The 21,494-nt window shown below is 33.8% G+C and overlaps 2 protein-coding genes and 3 pseudogenes across 2 annotated transcripts; all 5 read left to right on the forward strand.

The window, feature by feature from the left end:
• Window positions 1–3,649: 3,649 nt before the first annotated feature.
• Window positions 3,650–5,540, forward strand: LOC129298778 (cytochrome P450 89A2-like; annotated as a pseudogene).
• A 656-nt stretch (window positions 5,541–6,196) lies between these two features.
• On the forward strand, window positions 6,197–7,784 carry LOC129298774 (cytochrome P450 89A2-like). Its single transcript, XM_054937214.1, has one exon. It carries the CDS (start codon window positions 6,198–6,200, stop codon window positions 7,782–7,784), a length of 1,587 nt encoding a protein of 528 aa, XP_054793189.1. The 5' UTR covers window position 6,197.
• Window positions 7,785–10,664: 2,880 nt separating this feature from the next.
• On the forward strand, window positions 10,665–12,502 carry LOC129298779 (cytochrome P450 89A2-like). Its single transcript, XM_054937216.1, has one exon. It carries the CDS (start codon window positions 10,781–10,783, stop codon window positions 12,344–12,346), a length of 1,566 nt encoding a protein of 521 aa, XP_054793191.1. The 5' UTR covers window positions 10,665–10,780; the 3' UTR covers window positions 12,347–12,502.
• Window positions 12,503–14,437: 1,935 nt separating this feature from the next.
• On the forward strand, window positions 14,438–15,355 carry LOC129298775 (cytochrome P450 89A9-like; annotated as a pseudogene).
• A 2,509-nt stretch (window positions 15,356–17,864) lies between these two features.
• Window positions 17,865–19,557, forward strand: LOC129298776 (cytochrome P450 89A2-like; annotated as a pseudogene).
• Window positions 19,558–21,494: the final 1,937 nt, after the last annotated feature.

Genomic DNA, 21,494 nt, shown 5'->3' on the forward strand with positions numbered 1-21,494 from the left:
GGGCGGGGTCTTTTTCCGCTTGAGCAAAAGGATGATTTCACATTTTTCTTAATAATTTTTATTTTTTGGTGAAAATTTTCTTAATAATTTTTAAAAATAAAATAAATTTCATTCCATGATTCCTTGATGGGGGTATTATAGGGTGTTTTTTAGAAAAAAAATTTAATCTTTAATATCAGACATTTAATGCAATATTAATTACATTTTTTAAATATTATTTCTATTTAAGCTCATTAACTATGAGAGGGAATATAATACAAATATTTATTTAAATAAAAATAAAAATAAAAATGTATTATTTTTAAACAAAGTCATTGTTAGAAATTTCTTATACTCCCACCATTAAAAATGTAAGGCATTTTTAATTGAATTTCACTTCCAACTAAATAGTTACTTGTCTTCAAATTAATCTTATTTTTTTATATTCACCCCTATTTAATAAGGTGTTTTACTTTAAAATAAATATAAAGTGATTTTTAATAGGAGCGCTTTTGTAAAAGAGGTAATGATTACACTTTAAAATATTAAGTATGTGTTTAGTTTTAGTTTGTCAAAAGTTCATTTGATAAAAATTAGTTCAGTAAAAATTAATTATTGTAATGAAATTTATATTTGAATATATTTTTTTAAAAGTTAATTTGATAAATTAAAAATTTTTTAGATTATATATACAGTGAAAAGAACATCGGTTTATATTAGTTTGTAATTTTTGTTATATAAATGTAATATATTAAAAATGTTTAAAAAGAAAAAATAATAATAAATTTTTTTAAAATATATAAATAACAATTTGATCCTCCAAAATATCATAATTCCTTTAAAGTCTCTGAGCACTTTTTTATCATTAATGAATTTATATAAATTACTAAAATTTTTTTGTTAAAAATAAATAATTTATAACTTTCTTTCTTATATTCGTAACAGTACAATAGCAAATGAAAAATTTAACATGTAAAGTTATAATTTATTATTACATTGTTGCGAATTTAAAAAGAAAAGTTACAAATATAAGAAGAAAAATTATGAATTATTTATTTTTAATAAGGATAATTTGATAATTTATATAAATTTATTAATGATAAAAAAATTCCTAAAGACTTCAAAAAAATTATGATATTTTGAGAGATTAAATTATTATTTATATATTTTAGAGAGATTTTATTGTTATTTTTCCTTTAAAAAATGTGATAAAAAATTTCAAAAGGGTGTCCTGTTAAAAATGTTTGGATGGTATACAATGAAAAATAATTTTAAATGTATAGTTGCTAAAAAAGACATATAGAATTTATTATATGTATAATTTGATTTATTAAAAAATATATAAACAGTGGCATAAATTTTAAAATTGTTAATAATATAGATAATAAAAAAATATAAAATTTTATATGTTGAATAATATATATAATAAACATGTATAAATAAATTTTAAATATCAAAATATATAAAAATTATTTTTTAATATGAAAATAACTTATTCTTTTCTCCTTGGAACACTGACAAAATGATGATGAAAATAACGTAAGAGACTAGAGTTGTATGTGAGTTTTGTGATCCGTAATAACAAGTGAAGAACAAAGGTAATATAAAAAGTTTAGAAATTTTATTTATCTCGTCACATGTTCAACTAGCTTTTCCAAATGCAAAAGTAACTCCAATGTGTCTTTACAGAATGGATTTTCAACAATATTTGAAATGCATATTAGGAATGTATTTTTATTTTTAAAATTTTATTCAAACAACATTTGGCTTTTAAAAATAGTAAAAGCATCTTTCAAAAGCTAAATGTAAGATATCAAAACAGGTTTTAAAGATATATTATATTTTTTAATTTTTAATCTCTTTAAAAATATTTTATAATTTTAAATAAAAGGATTAATAAAAACTAGAGAAAGTTTTATGTAATGATCATTTCATTACATTCTTTATAATTATTTGAACCGGACGGGCAGTAAGGGATAGGGATAGGGGCAGGGAGAATACAAGAAATGAGGGTATTTTAGGAATATTATTTTAGTTGAAGCTTCCCCGGGAGAAGCCTCCGTTTTACTCTTACTTATAAAATTTTATCCGATTGGTGGACCAGAGTACTGGTTGACGTCATGTTATCCTTTCTTTATCAATGGATTCATGAAGCTGCCCGCCTCTAGCACACTTCTAGATAGAAGTCAGCTTTCACACTGTTCATACACGTGTAGTACTACGAAGCACCCGTGTTTAATTTATTATTATTTTTTGGTGAAACCGTGTTTAAATTTAAGTTAGTTTCTTGGGTATTAAAACGTTTTGTATTTTATAAGTATTTTTTACTTGACATTTCAAAACATTGAATCTACTCCAATGTCTATTCTATATTTTTTTTCTCAATAAATCTTATACAAGCCACCGTGGTGTATTAACTATTAATTCTTTTTGGTACCAGTTTATTTTTGATCAGTCCTAGGTGTTTTTTCATTGGAAGCAAATTTCCACAAGGCATGGGCGAGTGTTAAATATAAGCTTTCTTTTAAATAAAAATTTAAATCTTAATTTATTATGTTATGAAATACTAACTCATTTTATTAAATTTAATTTTTTAATTTTTTAAATCAATTTATTCTTTATTAATTACTCATTCCCTTTTTATTTATAAAAAAAATTATCATTTTTAATTTATTTTTTATATAAATAAATTACGTATTTCAATAAATATTTATTATAATTTCTTAAATCATTCTTATAATTTCATCATTCATAATCACAGAAAATAATTAACTAAAAATATTTTAATTTAATTTTGTTTATTTTCACACATAATTAATATAATTAATTAATTTTTTAAAAAATTATGTGATATAATTTTTTTCTACAAATAAAAATAGATGAAGACAATCAAAAAAATTCTAATTTAAAGATAAATTTTCTCCATGTCTCATTACATGAAAAATTATTTAATTTAAGTTGCCCTAAATCATTTTTTTCTATTAAAAAAGAATTTAGATGACTTTGATTTTGAGAATTCATCTTGCCAATCTAATTTAAAGGGACAATGAAAGTTTAGTCCCAAAATAAAATTAATGAGGGGCAGGTCTGTGGTAAAATTTTTTAAAGAATAAATTACGTATATTGATTTAAATAATTATAAATTTAAAAGTTATAATTACAAATAAAAAAATTTAATTTAATTTTAAATTTACTAATCCTCAATTTTCAATAGGAATTCTCATTTGTGACTTTCATGATCAATATTTATAAATTTTTAAATAAAATTTTATTAAAGACCTAATGGTGATTAATTTGTTGTTTTCAAGACTTTTCAATGGCTCAAATAATTAATAATTTCGTCTACGACGATGCCATCGCGCAGCCCTGGGTTGCCCCTATTCCAGGGAAGGAGACAAAACAATAGTCATGTTCGGTCATCATCCCACTGCCCTGTGTTAGAAGCAAACTCAATCCTCTGACGCTTTCATTTCTCTCTCAAATTTTAATCCTATCACGCTCCCACCATGCCAATTTCTTTTTTCTTTTTAACCTGGACATGCCACAATAATTCACACTTGTTTATCGGTGTATAATTTCAAATATATTCTTTATTATTTTTTTTTCAAAAAATGTATTTTTTTAATTAAATTATATACCCGTACATAAAGAAATTACACACTCATCGTCAACGGACTGATATAAATGTCTAACAAACAAACAAAAATCTTCCAAGATATCAAGTCTCACTGGAGCTTCCCGATCGTCAATAATGGAGGCCTGGTTCATGTTCATCATCCTCGTCTCTGTCTGTCTCTGCCTCTTGATCACTCTTCTCTTTTCCTCCCATTCCAAGACTTCCCGCCATCCTCTCCCACCTGGTCCTCTTCGTGTTCCCATCATCGGCTCTGTTTTCTGGCTCCGCCGATCCTTCACTGAGCTTCAACCGATTCTCCGAAGCCTTCATGCCAAATATGGCCCCATCGTTACTCTGCCCATAGGTTCTTGTCCTTCTGTATTTATATCTGATCGATCCCTCGCCCACAAAGCCTTGATCCAGAACGGCGCCGTCTTCTCCGACCGCCCCAAGTCTCTCGCCACCAGTAAGGTCACCAACAGTAATCAACACAGCGTCACCTCCGCTTTCTACGGCCCCACATGGCGCCTCCTCCGCCGCAATCTCGCCTCCGAGATGCTCCACCACGCTCGGATCCAATCCTTTTCCGGTACCCGGAAGTGGGTCTTGCACACGCTTCTCAACATCCTCCAGTCTGACTCCGAATCAGGAAAGTCAATCAAGGTCATTGATCATCTCCAATATGCCATGTTTTGCTTGCTGGTCTTCATGTGTTTTGGTGAGAAACTCGATGACAAGCAGATAAAGGATATAGAGTATGTTCAGAGGCGTTATCTTCTGAATTTTGACAGATTCACTGTGCTTAACTTCTGGCCAAGACTCACCAAGATAGTGCTCCACAAGCGTTGGGAGGAACTGCTGCGAATTCGGAAGGAACAGGAAGATGTGTTGGTTCCATTGATCAGAGCGAGAAAGAGAGCGAAGGAGGAGAACATTAATAAACCAGCTGATGAAGTTATAGTGCCATATGTGGATACCTTGTTGGATTTACAGTGGCCTGAGGAGAAGCGAAAGCTTGATGAAGGTGAGATAGTGTCTCTATGTTCTGAGTTTATAAATGCAGGCACTGATACAACCTCCACGGCACTGCAATGGATCATGGCGAATTTGGTGAAATACTCACATGTGCAACAGAAACTTGTGGAAGAAATCAAACAAGTCATGAGAGATAGAGAGGAAAAGGAAGTGAAAGAGGAAGATTTGAATAAACTGCCATATCTCAAAGCTGTGATCTTGGAGGGCTTAAGGCGTCACCCACCTGCACATTTTGTGTTGCCACACGCAGTATCAGAAGATGTAGTTTTCAACAATTATCTGGTTCCAAAGAATGGGACTGTCAACTTCATGGTGGCAGAGATGGGTTGGGACCCTAATGTGTGGGAAAGTCCTATGGAGTTCAGGCCAGAGAGATTCTTCAACAGTGAGGGAGAAGCATTTGATATTACAGGGAAGAAAGAGATAAAGATGATGCCATTTGGAGCAGGAAGAAGAATGTGTCCGGTTATAATCTAGCTATGCTTCTCTTGGAATATTTTGTGGCCAATTTGATCTGGAATTTTGAATGGACAACTCCAAATGGAGGTGAAGTTGATTTGACAGAGAAAGAAGAATTCACTGTGGTGATGGAAAATCCATTAGAAGTCTGTGTATCTCCTAGGTCTTAGAGCAATCATCTAGTTGAGCCTTTGTGTTAGAGACGCCAATTTGTGGCCCATGTACCGCTACTCCAGTATTGTAATATTTTGTTACTTCAACTTCAGTTTCTGAATTGGATGCCAAATCTGTGTGCTTACATTAATTAGCACCTTCATTTGAAGCCTTAATATTCAGCTCCTCCTGTCCGTATTATAAAACTGATTTTAAAAGATATACTCGGTCCGCATTATAAATCACTGACAGTTAAGTACTTTTCATTTTAAAATAAAATTTAAAAAATATTCATTCACTTTACTCCGCCTTCATTCTGCTGGCGTGCTCTCTCTCACATTCTGTCTTTAGCTTTTTCTCTCACCGTCTACTTTTTCTGTACAATATTATGAGAGAAAATTATTTAAAAAATAATATTATATTATTTAGATTACTTTTTAATTTTTTTATTTGTAGGTTAGTTTTAAAATTTCATTTATAATTATTTTTTATATTATTATTGCATTAATATTAATAAAATTGATAGATATAATTTATAAATAGATATTTTATATGCAAGTATGGCAAATAAATAAATAAATACATACATACATACAGAGAATATATAATCTCTCTCACACACAAGAGATTGCATGTGAGTATATTTATTACACGAATTAACATCTGAGTAGTTTTTCCCAAGAATTTTCAAAACTCCCGGGCACACGATTTACTAAAATTTTAATTATATGTGGAATGAAATTATGCGTCCATTTATGCATTTTGTTAAGTAAGCAGCTCAAGAAATTGTCTTCATTGAAGTGTGTTGTCACTGCTGCAACTCACGACTACCACATATTAGACTTTACTATATTTATCTTTCACAAACGCGGTACAAATCTTGGTCTAAAATTTCTCTAATTGAGGGCTAAAAAGCCAAAGCCTTTTACTGGCTCATACTCTCCCAACCGTGATCATGGGGTTGTGGTTGATCGTCTTTGTCACAATCTGTCTCTGTTTTTCCATCAGAGCTCTCATCAATCTTCTCTCTCCCTCTTCTTCTTCTTCTTCTTCCTCTCCTCTCCCTCCTGGTCCTCTCCGGGTTCCCATCATCGGCAGTCTCATATGGCTGAGCAGATCACTCAGCGAACTCGAACCCATTCTTCGAAAGCTTCATGCCAAATATGGACCCATCGTCACTCTCCCAATCGGTTCTCGTCCTGCCATATTCATCGCCGATCGATCTATGGCCCACCAGGCACTTATCCAAAACGGCCTCGTCTTCTCCGATCGTCCCAAGGCCCTCGCCACCGAGAAGATCCTCAACAGCGACCAACACAACATTATCTCCGCCTCCTACGGCCCCAAATGGCGTCTCCTCCGTCGCAACCTCGCCTCCGAGATGCTTCACCCGGCGAGAATCAGATCGTTCTCGAGCATACGTAAATGGGTTTTAGATTTGCTAGTGACTCGACTTATAGTTGATTCAAAATCCAGCAATCCCATTGGAGTGCAAGACCATATCCAATATGCTATGTTCTGCTTGCTGGTGTTCTTATGCTTTGGTGACAAGTTAGACGACAAGCGAATCAAAGATATTGAATGCGTTCAGAGGAATATACTTTTGAGTCTAAGAAGATTCAGAACACTAAATTTCTGGCCAGCAATTACTCGAGTACTGCTCCGCAAGAAGTGGGAGAAGTTCTTGCAGATTAAGCAGGAACAGAAAGACGTGTTGATTCCATTGATAAGAGCAAGAAAGAAACTAAAGGAAGAGAGATCAAACCAAGAACAAGATGACAATAATGATAATGACGATGATAATAATGCGACAGAAGAACACATAGTGTCATATGTGGATACTCTGTTGGATTTGGAATGGCCTGGGGAGAAACGAAAACTCAATGAAGGTGAAATGGTTTCAATATGTTCGGAGTTTCTAAACGCAGGAACAGATACTACTGCTACTGCATTACAATGGACTCTGGCATGTTTGGTGAAGTACCCACAAATTCAACAGAGGCTTGTGGATGAAATAAGAGATGTAATGGGTGAGAGAGAGGACAAGGAAGCGAGAGAAGAAGATCTGAGCAAAATGCCATATCTCAAAGCTGTGATCTTGGAGGGACTCAGACGTCACCCACCTGCACATTTTGTGTTGCCACATGCTGTGTCAAAGGACATGGTGTTCAACAGTTACTTGGTACCCAAGAATGGGTCTTTGAATTTTATGGTGGCAGAGATGGGGTGGGACCCAAAGGTGTGGGAGAATCCAATGGAGTTCAGGCCTGAGAGATTCTTGAGCACTGAGAAAAATAATGATAATAATGGTGAAACATTTGATATTACAGGAAGCAGAGAGATAAAAATGATGCCTTTTGGCGCAGGGAGAAGAATGTGTCCAGGTTATGCATTGGCACTGCTTCATTTGGAATACTATGTGGCCAATCTTGTATGGAAATTTGAATGGAAAGCTTGTGACGATGTTGATTTGTCAGAGAAAGTAGAATTTACAACAGTAATGAAACATCCATTGCAAGTTCGTTTGTGTCCTAGGTTTTAGATTTAGACCTGTAAGAGGAATACATCAGATTCATCCTTTCTACTGATGCTCAATTAATTAATCATCCATGTACGTGATATATGGATATTGTTTCCAAGTTTGTGTCTTTTACGTGAACTTCATTTAGCGGGTAGCTTGTGGAGTTTGTGTGAATATGAAATTGAGCAATTTTGTTTGGATAGGAGAAGCAATTTCTTCCTCTGGATCTAGAGATGAGATATTCATTCATGAATGTAATGAACATCCACAGTTATTTGGTTTTTTTAATCAATGAACAAGCACGTTTCAATTGTATCATAGTATCTTGCATTCCATTATCAGAACAGAGCAATGTTGTCTTTATTAAAGCATACAAATGATTCATATTGCTAGCCTTGCTCAAACTCACATCCATATCGTATTACGGTGATTACTAATTTTTGCAATAAAGCTTCTTTACATGCGGCACATGGCTTCCATTATTACTCTGACGTTAGAATTTTGGATCTATCCAATTAATTGCCAAGTATGTTTCACCCATTTCCGGAAACCTAACCTGCACAAGGTTTTTTAGGGGAGAATGTCAACGAGGGCCCTAAAAATCAAGCTAATAGCATGTAGGGATCAAATCATTTTGAAATTATTTTGCAAGCTTAAGAGTCCAAATTGCAATCAATTTTGTTTGTCCAATTACTAAAACATCTTTACCTTTTTTTTTTTTTTGTGTTTTGTTAATGACCAGTCAAATGTGTCAAGGGATCAAGGGTGGATTTAAACCCTTTATTCCCCAAAATGAAAAAAATCATTGAACCAACAAACACTTTAATATGTATAGTGCAAAATTATTTATATATATATATATATATATATATTATAACTTTAATTTTGAAGTATTTTTACTTGTTATTGCATATCTTATATATCCTGTTTTGTATATATAAACATTCACTTGAGCATATTCAAAAATCACTTGCTCATATATGAAAAGAATTGTTAATTTTTTAAAACTTAATTTATTCTATTTTTCACAATTTGTTCATTCAATGTTAACAAGGTATCAATATTATGCCAAATAAAAATATATATGTTATAAATTTATTTTTCAAGCATTTTTACAAGTTTTTTTTAATCATGGACATCTTGTTATATATATCTGAACAATCACTTATACAAATTTAAATATCATTTGTTCATACATAAAAAAGTTGTCAATTTTTTAACCTAATTTATTCTATTTTTCACAACTTGTTCCTTCAATATTAACAAGTTGTCAATATTATACTAAATAAAAACAGTATATCTTATAAATTTATTTTCAAATGTTTTCACAAGTTTTTATTAATCATGGACGTCTCGTTGTCTATATTTGAATAATCACTTGGGCATATTCAAATATTATTTATTCATGCATAAAAAAATTGTCAATATTTTTAAACTCAATTTATTCTATTTTTAACAACTTATTCTTTTAATGTTAATAAGTTATCAATATTATATTAAATAAAAAAATTATATGTTATAAATTTATTTTTCAAACATTTTCACAAGCTTTTGTTAATCATGAATGTTTTATTATGTATATCTAAATAATCACTCATACATATTCAAATATTACTTATTCATATGTAAAAAGAGTTGTCAATTTTTTCAAACTCAATTTATTCTATTTTTCACAACTTATTCCGTCAATATTAACAAGTTATCAATATTACACTAAATTTTAAAAAAAATATATGTTATAAATAGAATAAATTAGGTTTCAAAAAGTTGATAATTTTTGTGTGTGAATAAGTGATGTTTGAATAAATACAAGTGATTGTTTAGATATACATAACAAGACATTTATGATTAACAAAAGGCCATGAAAATACTTGTAAAATAAATTTATAATATATACTTTTTTATTTAACATAATGTTGATAATTTATTAACATTGAAGGAACAAATTATAAGAAATAAAATAAATTAAGCTTAAAAGAATTAACAACTTTCTTTATATATGAACAAGTGATGATCAAATTTACACAACTGAATGTTCATATGTACACAACAAGATATTTAGGATATATAATGAATATACTTACAAATGAAAGTTAGTGGGTGTGCGTATGTGTGTGCGAAAAAGTATATGCTATAAAGAGAATAAAATTGGGTTTTAAAAAATTGATAATTTTTTTGTTTGAATAAGTGATGTTTGAATAAACACAAGTGATTGTTTAGATACATACAACAAGATGTTTATAATTAACAAAAGGTCATGAAAATACTTGTAAAATAAAATTATAACATATATTTTTTTATTTAACATAATGTTAATAATTTGTTAACATTGAAGGAATAAATTATGAAAGATAGAATAAATTAAGTTTAAAAAAATTAAAAATTTTTTTTATGTGTGAACAAGTATGATCAAATATGTATAACTGAATATTCATATATATACAATAAAATATTCAAGATATATAATAATGAATATACTTAGAAATGAAAGTTATAATATATATATATATATATAATTATATAATATATATATTAAAGTGTTTGTTTGTTCAATGATCCTTTTTTTTTGAGAAATTAAAAAATTAAAGGTTGAAAGTCACTTTTAAACCCTTGGCACATTTGACGGGTTGTTGATATCCATCGACGACGATCGCCAATAGGGTTTTAAAATAGTATGGGCCCAATATGCTATTAATTTTATTTTTAAGGCCCTCGTCAAGATTCTCCCTTTACTTAGAGTAGATACTTGGCAAATAAGTTGACTTTTGGTAAAAGTGCAATCTTTGTTCACCATTCAACCCATGAGAGAAAATTCGGAGAAGGAGCACAAGAACATCTTAATAATTGATCTTGGAAGCCACGCGACAAAGAAACCTTCAAAGTCAATTTTCTCTGGATGGCGAGACGACACCAATTGTCTCCTCACTGTAATTCTTTAAATTTCCGCTCACTTCGGAAAGCTTTTACCAATCATACCTGTTATTACTATACGATCATTCTCTAACCCTAGTCCGATCATGGAAGTCTGGTTCATCGCCCTCGTCTCTCTCTGTCTTTGTCTTCTCTTCCGAGCCCTATTCAATCTTTCGTCTCCCTCCCGCCTCACACCTCTGCCGCCTGGTCCTTCTCGTATTCCCATCATCAGTAATATTCTTTTTCTGCGCAAATCATTCTTAGAAATTGAATCGTTACTGCGAAATCTTAGTGCCAAATACGGTCCCATCTTCTCTCTTCGTGTTCGGTCTCGTCCACTAATATTTGTTGCTGATCGATTCATTGCCCACCAGGCCCTGGTTCAAAACGGCGCCGTGTTCTCCGACCGTCCCAAGGCCCTTATCACCAGTAAGATTTTTAGCAGCGATCAACATGACATTAGCTCCGCCTGCTACGGCCCCACCTGGCGGGTCCTCCGCCGCAACCTCGCTTTCGAGATGCTTCACCCGGCCCGGATTAAACCCTTTGCGGGTTCTCGTAAATGGGTTTTGGACTTGCTTGTCAGCCGGCTCAAAGCTGATTCTGAATCAAGCAATTCTATTAAGGTGATCGACTACCTTCAGTACGCTATGTTCTGCTTGTTGGTGTTCATGTGCTTCGGTGAAAAGCTTGATGAGAAGCAAATTAGAGATATCGAGCATGTTGAACAACGTGTACTTTTGAGCGTGAGCAGATTCAGAGTGTTGAATTTCTGGCCGAGAATCACTCGCATACTGTTCCGCAAGAGGTGGCAGGAATTGCTCCAGACTCGGAAGGAACAGGAGAGTGTGTTGATTCCACTGATCAGAGCGAGGAAGAAAGCCAAGGAAGACAGGTTGAACAGATCTAAAGAGGATGCTGATAGCTCAGATCAATTTGTTGTGCCTTATGTGGATACTCTGTTGGATTTGGAGTGGCCGGAGGAGAAGCGAAAGCTTGAAGAATCTGAAATCGTGTCTGTGAGTTCAGAATTTCTTAATGCAGGGACAGATACAACAGCGACGGCACTGCAATGGATTATGGCAAATCTGGTGAAGCACCCACATATACAAGAGACGCTTGCGGAGGAAATTAGAGACGTGATCGGTGATAGAGAGGAGAAGGAAGTGAAAGAGGATGACCGGAACAAATTGCCATATCTCAAGGCTGTGATTTTGGAGGGACTAAGGCGTCACCCACCTGCACATTTTGTTCTGCCACATGCAGTGAAAGAGGATGTGGTACTGAATGGTTTCTTGATACCTAAAAATGGAACCATAAATTTCTTAGTGGCAGATATGGGATGGGACCCAAAGGTGTGGGAGAATCCAATGGAATTCAAGCCAGAGAGATTCTTGAACTCAGAGAAGAATGGAGATGAAGGGTTTGATATTACAGGAAGCAAAGAGATAAAGATGATGCCGTTTGGAGCTGGGAGAAGAATCTGTCCTGGTTATAATCTGGCCATGTTTCATTTGGAGTACTTTGTAGCCAATCTGGTTTGGAATTTTAAGTGGAAGGCTTCAAATGACGGTGTTGTTGATTTATCTGAGAAACAAGCCTTCACTGTGATGATGAAGAATCCTTTACAAGTTCACATATCTCCAAGAATTGTCCCCCCAGCACGGTAAGTTGGTATATATAGCAATGAGGCTTGTAAGTGTACAGCTAGTTTTATAGATGTGTATATTTTACTTATTAAGAAGTTGTGAGTCTGACTTTCTCATCTAAACTCTTGATAAATTCAAATTCAGTTTGGTATCTACCTGCCAGAACATTTCTGAGAATTACTATGGTTGTTTCCAGCTTCTTAGACTTCCACACACAGATAAAATTGGTTGATTGTTTGGTTTGTTGAGATGACCCGGAAGAGGAATATCAGATTCATCTTTTATACTGACATTGAAATTGTCCATGTACGTTAAATTATGCATGTTGAGAAAAGTAGTAATTCCTTGCTACGTAAGCTTCCAAATTTAGTTTGAGAGCAATGTTACGTTCATCCCTTATTTGCCATTTTATATCAGAACAGGGAATCTGGAAGTGTAACGATGGGTAGAACAGCCTTTTGGTTACCTCAAAAATAGTTTTGGTATGTACATATGTTTGAAATTGATTTTATGATTACCATAAAAACTTTTATCACTTACCAATTAAAATTACCGCGATTGACAAGCACCTTCATTATTTAAACAAATTGTTGCAATTTAATCGAGAATTTTTTACCATTACTCTATATCTCGGGAGAAATGTCCTTTGTTATTAGCGGGGCTTGAGAGGAATGTCCTTTGTTATTAGCAGGACTTACTCCTTTTGCTAAGAGAATTTTTTTCACTTCACATTGTTGAATTTATTTAAATTTTGAATTGATTTCTTAACTTAATATTGTTTAAATTTAATATATAATAATTAAGTATATAAGTTTTTGAAATAACTACTTTTGATCCTATACTTTTTGGAGACCAAAATATCAATTTAATTTCAGTTTAAGACTAAAAAAATCATAAAACTTCGACCGAAGGTTCTTAAATAATAAAATGCATCATAAAACCACAAATTATTTTGATGTTAAATTTTGAAACTAAGTTCAGTAAATGAGATATTCATTCGCGAATGCAATAATACATTTATGCACAGTTATTTGTTTCATTTTAATTAATGAATAAGCATGTTTCAGTGGTATCATATTATTTTGCATTCCATTATCAGAACAGAGGAAACAGGGCAATATTGTTTTTATCAGGACAAAATAAATGATCAAGATTGCTAGCCTTGCTGAAACCCTCAAACCCGTGTCGTATTACAGTGATTACTATTTTAGCAGTCAAGCTTTATATATGGTATATGACTTCCATTACTCTTAAAGTGAAGAATTTTGGATCGATCCAATTAAGGCCAAGTATGTTTCACAATCACGTGTCCTGGCAACTCAACCTGTATAAATGTATTTGGAGCAGATATATTTTCAGTCCCAGCTAAGAAAAATATTGACTATGATTGGATTTTTGAGATAAAAATAGTAAAGGAAGAGCTAAAAAGTTTAGCAAGTAACTTAAAAATTTCACGAATTTTTTTTTTTGGGCCAAAGAGAAACACTATATTTCACAAAGTTTTAGCCCCAATTGTTATTTCCGACTTTAGCTAATAGCAACATATACAATTTAACGAGGACATTTGAGAGATACAAACATAATTCCACTGAACAAATCTCACCATCACTTCTTTTCTAGCAAAGCATAATGCAGTCATGTTCAATTGTTATTTTATTATGAATTAATACGTCATAATATAATTCAGAAAGAAGTAGCAACGGTTGAATTTCCTTAAAATAAAAATTGTACCAAATCTATTTTCCGAAGAGTAAATATACTTGTTTATTGTACTGTGATAAATAACACCCATTTCAGAATTTTCTATCTTTGATCAGACCTACCTTCAGAAGGGTTCAGAGAAGACAATTCTTTATAACCGAAAATAGTGTATAACTAATTTTCTTTTCCCTCCCCGTACTTCGCAAATATAAGATGTTGCCTTTCGGTAAAGGTGTAATCTTTATTCCCGACTCAGTCCCATGAGAGAAATTCAGAGATAGAACGCAAAAACATTTAACAGAACCAGAAACCTCCAACGTCAGACTATCTTGTTCCGTGTTCAATTTCTCTGCATGACGAGATGACACTAATGTTACTATCCATTCGTCTTCTTCGTTCTTAACCTTAATCATGGAGATCTGGTTTATCGTCCTCGTCTCTCTCTGTCTCTGTCTTATCATCCGAGCCCTCTTCAATCTTTCTTCTCCCTCTCGCGCCATCCCTCTACCGCCTGGTCCTCCTCGTATTCCCATCATTAGTGGCATTCTTTTTCTGCGCAAATCGTTCTTAGAAATTGAATCCTTACTCCGACAACTTAGTGCCAAATACGGTCCCATGTTTCACTCCTCGTATTATGTCTCGTCAGCTAATATTTGTAGCAGATGGATTTATTGCCCACCAGGCCCTGGTTCAAAACGGCGCTGTGTAAGATTTTTACCTGCGATCAACATGACATTGGCTCAAGGCTGTGATTTTGGGGGGACTAAGGCGTCATCCACCCTACACATTTTCTACGCATTTTCAATCAGAGATGTGATCGGTGATAGAGAGGAGAAGGAAGTGAAAGAAAAGGATCTGAACAAATTGCCATATCTCTAGGCTGTGATTTTGGCGGGACTTTGGTTTCATCCACCTACACATTTTCTTCTGCCACATGTTGTGAAAGAAGATGTGGCATTGAATGGTTTCTTGATACCTAAAAACGGAATTTTGAATTTCTTGGTGGCAGAGATGGGATGGGACCCAAATGTGTGGGAGAATCCAGTCGAATTCAAGCCAGAGAGATTCTTGAACGCAGAGAAGAAGGGAGATGAAGGGTTTGATATTACAGGTAGCAAAGAGATAAAGATGATGCCATTTGGAGCAGGGTGAAGAATGTTTCCAGGTTATCACCTGGCAATGTTTCATTTGGAGTACTTTGTAGCCAATCTGGTTTGGAATTTTGAGTGGAATGTTTCCGATGATGGAGACGTTGGTTTATCCGAGAATCTAGTGTTCACTGTGATGATGAAGATCCCATTACAAGTTCATATATCACCAAGAGTCTAATTAATGTCAAAGTCTTAGCCATAATACCTAAATATAAGTAGACAATGGTTCTTGGCCTTCATGCCTATGTTTGAATTTTGTACTTTCATTAATTGTGCATTTTTTTCTCACTCAGGACGGTTCGTTTTCTTACTCAAATTGTAAAATCTTTTGACTCTAAATTAAAATTAAATTGAACTTTTTGGTTTTAGACTATCATTTCATTTCCCTTGAACTTTAATCACATTATTTTTTTCGGTCACAACTTTAATCACATTATTTATATTAATTCCAATAAAATAACACGACGTACTTTTGTTCCCACCACATCTTTACTTTAATTATTTTTCCATTTACTTGTCAATTGTGTGATCCTATTCTACAAGTACCCCTTGACTATACTTGGGATTTGGTTTATATTATTATTGTTGGTTGAATTTGAATTTGGTGAGTTCTAGATGTTCTATCCTTTATTAACAAGCCACCTTCAGAAAAATTAAGAGAAGACACATTTTTAATGATTAAAAATACTGAAAAATTTATTTTTAACCAACAGTGCAACAAAGGAAAATCATTCAAGGCCCTACGTAGAAATAAAATTACACTCGGGGATGCTGAATTTAAAAAATTAGGGTATATAACAACCGGTTTTTTAGTTGAAATTGAGTTGTGTAAAAGTTTGGTTATCTTATCTAACTTAATCCGATTCGAACAAGTTCAATTCAGCCTGGTCCAATAGAAAAATTAGTCTAAAGGACTAAAGAAACCAAAAAGATCAAAATAACTTCTCAAGTTGGACTAAATAGAAAACCAAGCTCTCAAACCATTTAGTCTTGTCCAATCCTATAAAACTATTTTAATATAATTTTAATTATTTTTAATATATTTGAATAGTTTGAATGCGGTATTTCCTTCATTCACATTTCGCCCTTCTATTTAATAAAATTTTAATTTAACTTGCTATTAAATTATTGTTGTAATGTATGTTAGATATGTTGCCGAAGTTTATTAAATGTTGTTGTTGCTGTTCCTGAAGTTTTTAATTTGAATTATTTGGATTATAATTAAAATATTTTTATTCGTTTTTGTTAGAGACTGTTATGAATTTTTTATGATTATAAGTATTTTATTATCTTAATTGAGTTTATTAAGATGAAATGAATTGTTACCTCTCATATAACGAAAAAAAAAGCTAAGTGAATACTGAACTATAAGGATCAATATTCTAGTCTTATAAATCAAGTCTGATTTTATTAATTTTTGGGTTACAATATATTAAACTAGACCGAATTACGGGTTGGCTAACCCAGTTCTTTTTATAAAAAGAATAGATTTAGAGTTAGGTTAAAATTCAATTTTATCAAGTCCTTTTTAAAACTTTTTTGTTGGAATGAAAATGCCCCTAAAGAAAATAAAACAATACAGAATGTAGATACTATAATGGTAAATTATGAATGCTTAGTTGTAAATTATAAACAATATATTTGAAATTATGAAAATAATAAATCCTCAGTAATCTAAATTTGATATACTTGATATATTTGCATTTGTAGATTATGAAAATTTAGTAGTAAATTAGGTGCAATTTTATTTATGAATTACAGAAGCTCAATAAAAAAATCATTTGGAGCCTACATTTGTCATATGTTGGATTTAAAATTACACTGAAAATTTGAGAATTTAGTTGTAAATTATGTGTGATTCACTTGTAATTAAATTATAAAAGAAAACTTAGTAGTAAATCATATGAAAGTTGATAGTAAAATATGGAAGCAAAATATATACAAACACAAATACAGAACATAAAAAAAGGTAAACCAAACTAAAGCAAGAATTAGGAAGGGCCTTTTGAATTTCAGTTGAGACAATTAATTATAAAAAATTAATATGAAAAAAAGTAAATATTGTGTTTTGGTGTATTTTGCCAAAATCATGGTTTTGGTTCAAAAAATTGATTAATAATGCGTATCTAAACAAGCACAAAAACTAACATAGCAATACAATTCGGTACCCAAACTTCAAAAAAAAAAAAAAAGAAAAAACAACAAAGACCAGACATTGTAAGCCAACAACCTGCAAATTAGATTTGGGAATTAAATTTGTCATCTCTAATTTACAAGTAAATTTTCTATAATTTACGACTAATTAAGTTCTTGTAATTCAAGGCCATGTATCGTTTTCCGTCATGCTTGACAAAAAATGTTGTCTCTCGAGTGTAATCTGATTATCTCTCAAACTAGGGGCTCGCGGACGAGAATATGTATTTAGAGAGGCCCTTAACTGCCATTTTCTCCCTCGTAACGGTCCACCCTTTTACCATGAGGGAAAATTCCGCGAAGGAACACCATATATATATATATATATATATATATATATAAATCGAAGAATCTTGGAGGCCACGAAAAGTTCAAACTTGTGCTGTCCTGTTCCCATTGTTCTGTCATCTGTGTTCAAATTCTCTGGATCATCCCTTTAAATTCTCGTCATCTCACTGAACTTTCTCACTCATGTTCATCACTAATCACTATAACTACGCATTTATCCTCTTCTTCATTCTTAATAACCATAATCATGGAAGTTTGGTTCATCGTCCTCGTCTCTCTCTGTCTCTGCATAACAATCCGATCCTTCTGCAATATTCTTTCTTTTTCTCGCTCCACTCCTCTACCACCTGGGCCTCCTCGTATCCCCATCATTACCAATCTTCTTTTTCTGCGCAGGTCCATCTTAGAAATTGAATCTGTACTCCGAGATCTTCGTTCCAAATACGGTCCCATCTTCACTCTTCCTGTTGCGTCTCGTCCACTTATATATGTAGCTGACCAGTCTATTGCCCACCAAGCCCTTGTTCAGAACGGCGCTGTTTTCTCCGACCGTCCTGAGGCAGTTTTTGCCAGTAAGGTCTTCAGTTGCGACCAGCATGACATTAACTCTGCCTTCTACGGCCCCACATGGCGGGCTCTCCGCCGCAACCTCACCTCCGAAATGCTACACCGACCCGGATTAAATCCTTCTCCGGTTCCCGTAAATGGGTTGTGGACACTCTTATCAATCGGCTCAAATCTGATTCTGAATCAGGCAATCCTATCAAGTTGATAGACCATCTTCAATATGCTATGTTCTGCTTGTTGGCGTTCATGTGCTTCGGCCAGAAGTTAGACGAGAAGCAAATGAAAGATATCGAGGATGTTCAACGACGCGTGGATTATGAGCTTTAACAGATTCAGGGTGCTGGATTTCTGGCCGAGAATCACCCGTATATTGTTCCACAAACTGCGACAGGAAATGTTCCAGAATAAGAAGGAACGGGAAAGTCTTTTCATCCCACTGATCAGAGCGCGGAAGAAAGCCATGGAAGAGAGATTGAACAGAGCTAATGAGGACAATCGTAGCTCAGGTAAACTTGCCATGCCTTACGTTGATTCTTTGCTGGAACTGGAGTGGCCTTTGGAGAAGCGTAGGCTTGAAGAATCTGAAATCGTATCCATATGTTCAGAGTTTCTAAGTGCAGGGATAGATACAACAGCTACGACACTGCATTGGATTATGGCAAATCTGGTGAAGTATCCACATATTCAAGAGAGGCTTGTGGAGGAAATTAGAGATGTGATTGGTGACAGAGAGGAGAAGCAAGTGAGAGAGGATGATCTGAACAAATTGTCATTTCTCAAGGCAGTGATTTTGGAGGGACTAAGGCGTCACCCACCTACGCATTTTGTGATACCACATGCAGTAACAGAGGATGTAGTGTTGAATGGTTTCTTGATACCTAAAGTGGAACTATAAACTTCTTGGTGGCAGAGATGGGAAGGGACCCAAAGGTGTGGGAGAATCCAATGGAATTCAAGCCAGAGAGATTCTTGAACGGCAAGAATAATTATGAAGCGTTTGATATTACAGGAAGCAAAGAGATAAAGATGATGCCGTTTGGAGCAGGAAGAAGAATTTGCCCAGCTTATAATCTGGCAACGTTTCATTTGGAGTACTTTGTAGCCAATCTGGTTTGGAATTTTGAGTGGAAGGTTTCAGATGATGGTGATGTTGATTTATCTGAGAAACAAGAGTTCACTGTGGTAATGAAGAACCCATTGCAAGTTCATGCATCTCCAAGGTTTAAACCTGGACAAGGAATATTAATTCACGAGAAACTTGGCCCCACAGCTGGGAAGATACTTGGGGCATTTTACTTATCAAGGGCTTTTTTAGTGGTTACTATAAAATAAATTTATACAGTTCGGTATCTAGCTACCATAAAATTGATGAGAATTAAGATGGTTGTTTCTAGCTTCTTGCTTAGGCTTAAATAAAATCTTGTCAACTTGGTGGCACCCCGTGATACACTGAACTATAATATTATTCGCTGTTTGTAATTTTCTGATGACTTGTTTTTAGTCGCAGATAATATGCCTTTCAAACAATTAATGCTAGCAAATGTGGCAACAGCCTCTAATCAACAAAAAACCTACTTACTCCTTTTCTTAAATTTTAAGTTAAAATTTAAAATCATTTTTTAAAACATGTTGACAAATTTATTCTAATTTTTGTTCGGTATTACTAGATATGAGATCCATAAACTTATTCGATAAAAGAATATTTATCTTAATTTTTTATTAAAAAGAAAGCAAATAAAATAAAAATTTAATAAATTAAAAATATTTACATGCTTTGACCCAACTGACAACGACATTCGCCGCCATAACTTCCTTTGAAATGGAGATAGTCCGATACCAATACCATAACACAGAATTCATTATCCTTTTACAAACGAAGCATCTCAGATTTGAATGAAAAAGAATTCAGAGAAACAAAGACACCAATATTTCAGATCATTAGCCGGTAGTGTGCCAACGTTGTCTGGAAATCATCGAGCTTCAAATCCACCACCTTGTTCCAGGTCCTCTATTTTCCCTCATTTTCACAAGCTTCTCTCACTTCTCGATTATGAGTTTTGGCTCATCCTCATTATCTCTCTATCTCTGCCTTCTCATCAGACTTTTCCTCACTTTTCTCTTCCCCTCTAATTACTCCCCTCCTCGTCTTCCCATCATCGGTTCTCTCTTCTTTCTGCGCAAACCATTCTCAGAACTTGAACCCATTTTTCAAAATTTTCATGCCACATATGTTCCATCGTCACTTTCCCAGTTGGTTCTCGTTCTGCTATATTCATAGCTGATCGATCTCTCGCCCACCAAGCTCTCATTTAAAACGGTGCCGTCTTCTCTGACCGCCCCAAGTCCTGGCCACCAGCAAGATCTTCAATAGTAACCAGCATAACATCAGCTCTGGTTTCTACGGCCCCACATGGCACCTACTCCGTGGCAACCTCTCTCACAAGCTTTTAATCTGACCCGAATCAAATCCTTCTCGTACTCGTAGCTGGTTTTGAACACACTTCTGAATCGCCTCAAATCTGACTTAGAATTATCAAGCAAATCCGTCACGGTCATTGACCATCTTCGACGTGCTATGATCTGTTTGCAGGTGTCCATGTGCATCGGTGAAGGATTAGATGACAAGCATCTTATGGAGATAAACATGTTCAACATCGTTTAACGTTGAAATTGCACGAGCTCAATAAGCTTAATTTCTGGCCGAGTCTCACTCGTACTTTTTTTCGCAAGCGTTGAGAAGAACTACATCGAATTCGAAAGGAACAGGAGGATGTGTTGATTCCACTAAAAAGAGCGAGAAAGATAGCAAAAGAAGAAAAGTTGAACAAAGCCAAGGATAAAACAACACAACAACAACACAAGCCTTTATCCCACTAGGTGGGGTCGGCTACATGGATTGCAAGACGCTCTATCATTTATTAAGCTTTTAAGAAATATTATTAATTAAGAGATCACGTTTAACAACTTCCAAGAGTGTTCTCTTAGGCCTTCCTCTACCTCTCTTAATCGGACTCAAAGTTATATGTTCCACTCTTCTCACTGGTGCCTCCCTTGGTCTTCTTTGACATGCCCAAACCATCTCAACCGATTTTCTATCATTTTTTCCTCAATAGGTGCCACCCTCACTTTTTCATGTATGTGCTCATTTTGAATTTTATCTTTACGTGTATGTCCGCATATCCATCGTAACATTCTCATCTCTGCTATCCAACTTTATGCTCTTGCTGTCCCGTTAAAGCCCCAGCATTCACTACTATATAACATTGCTG

This window comes from Prosopis cineraria, unplaced genomic scaffold (genome assembly GCF_029017545.1).
Source record: "Prosopis cineraria cultivar Desert tree isolate PC_DT_omini unplaced genomic scaffold, ASM2901754v1 PC910, whole genome shotgun sequence".
NCBI lineage: Eukaryota > Viridiplantae > Streptophyta > Magnoliopsida > Fabales > Fabaceae > Prosopis > Prosopis cineraria.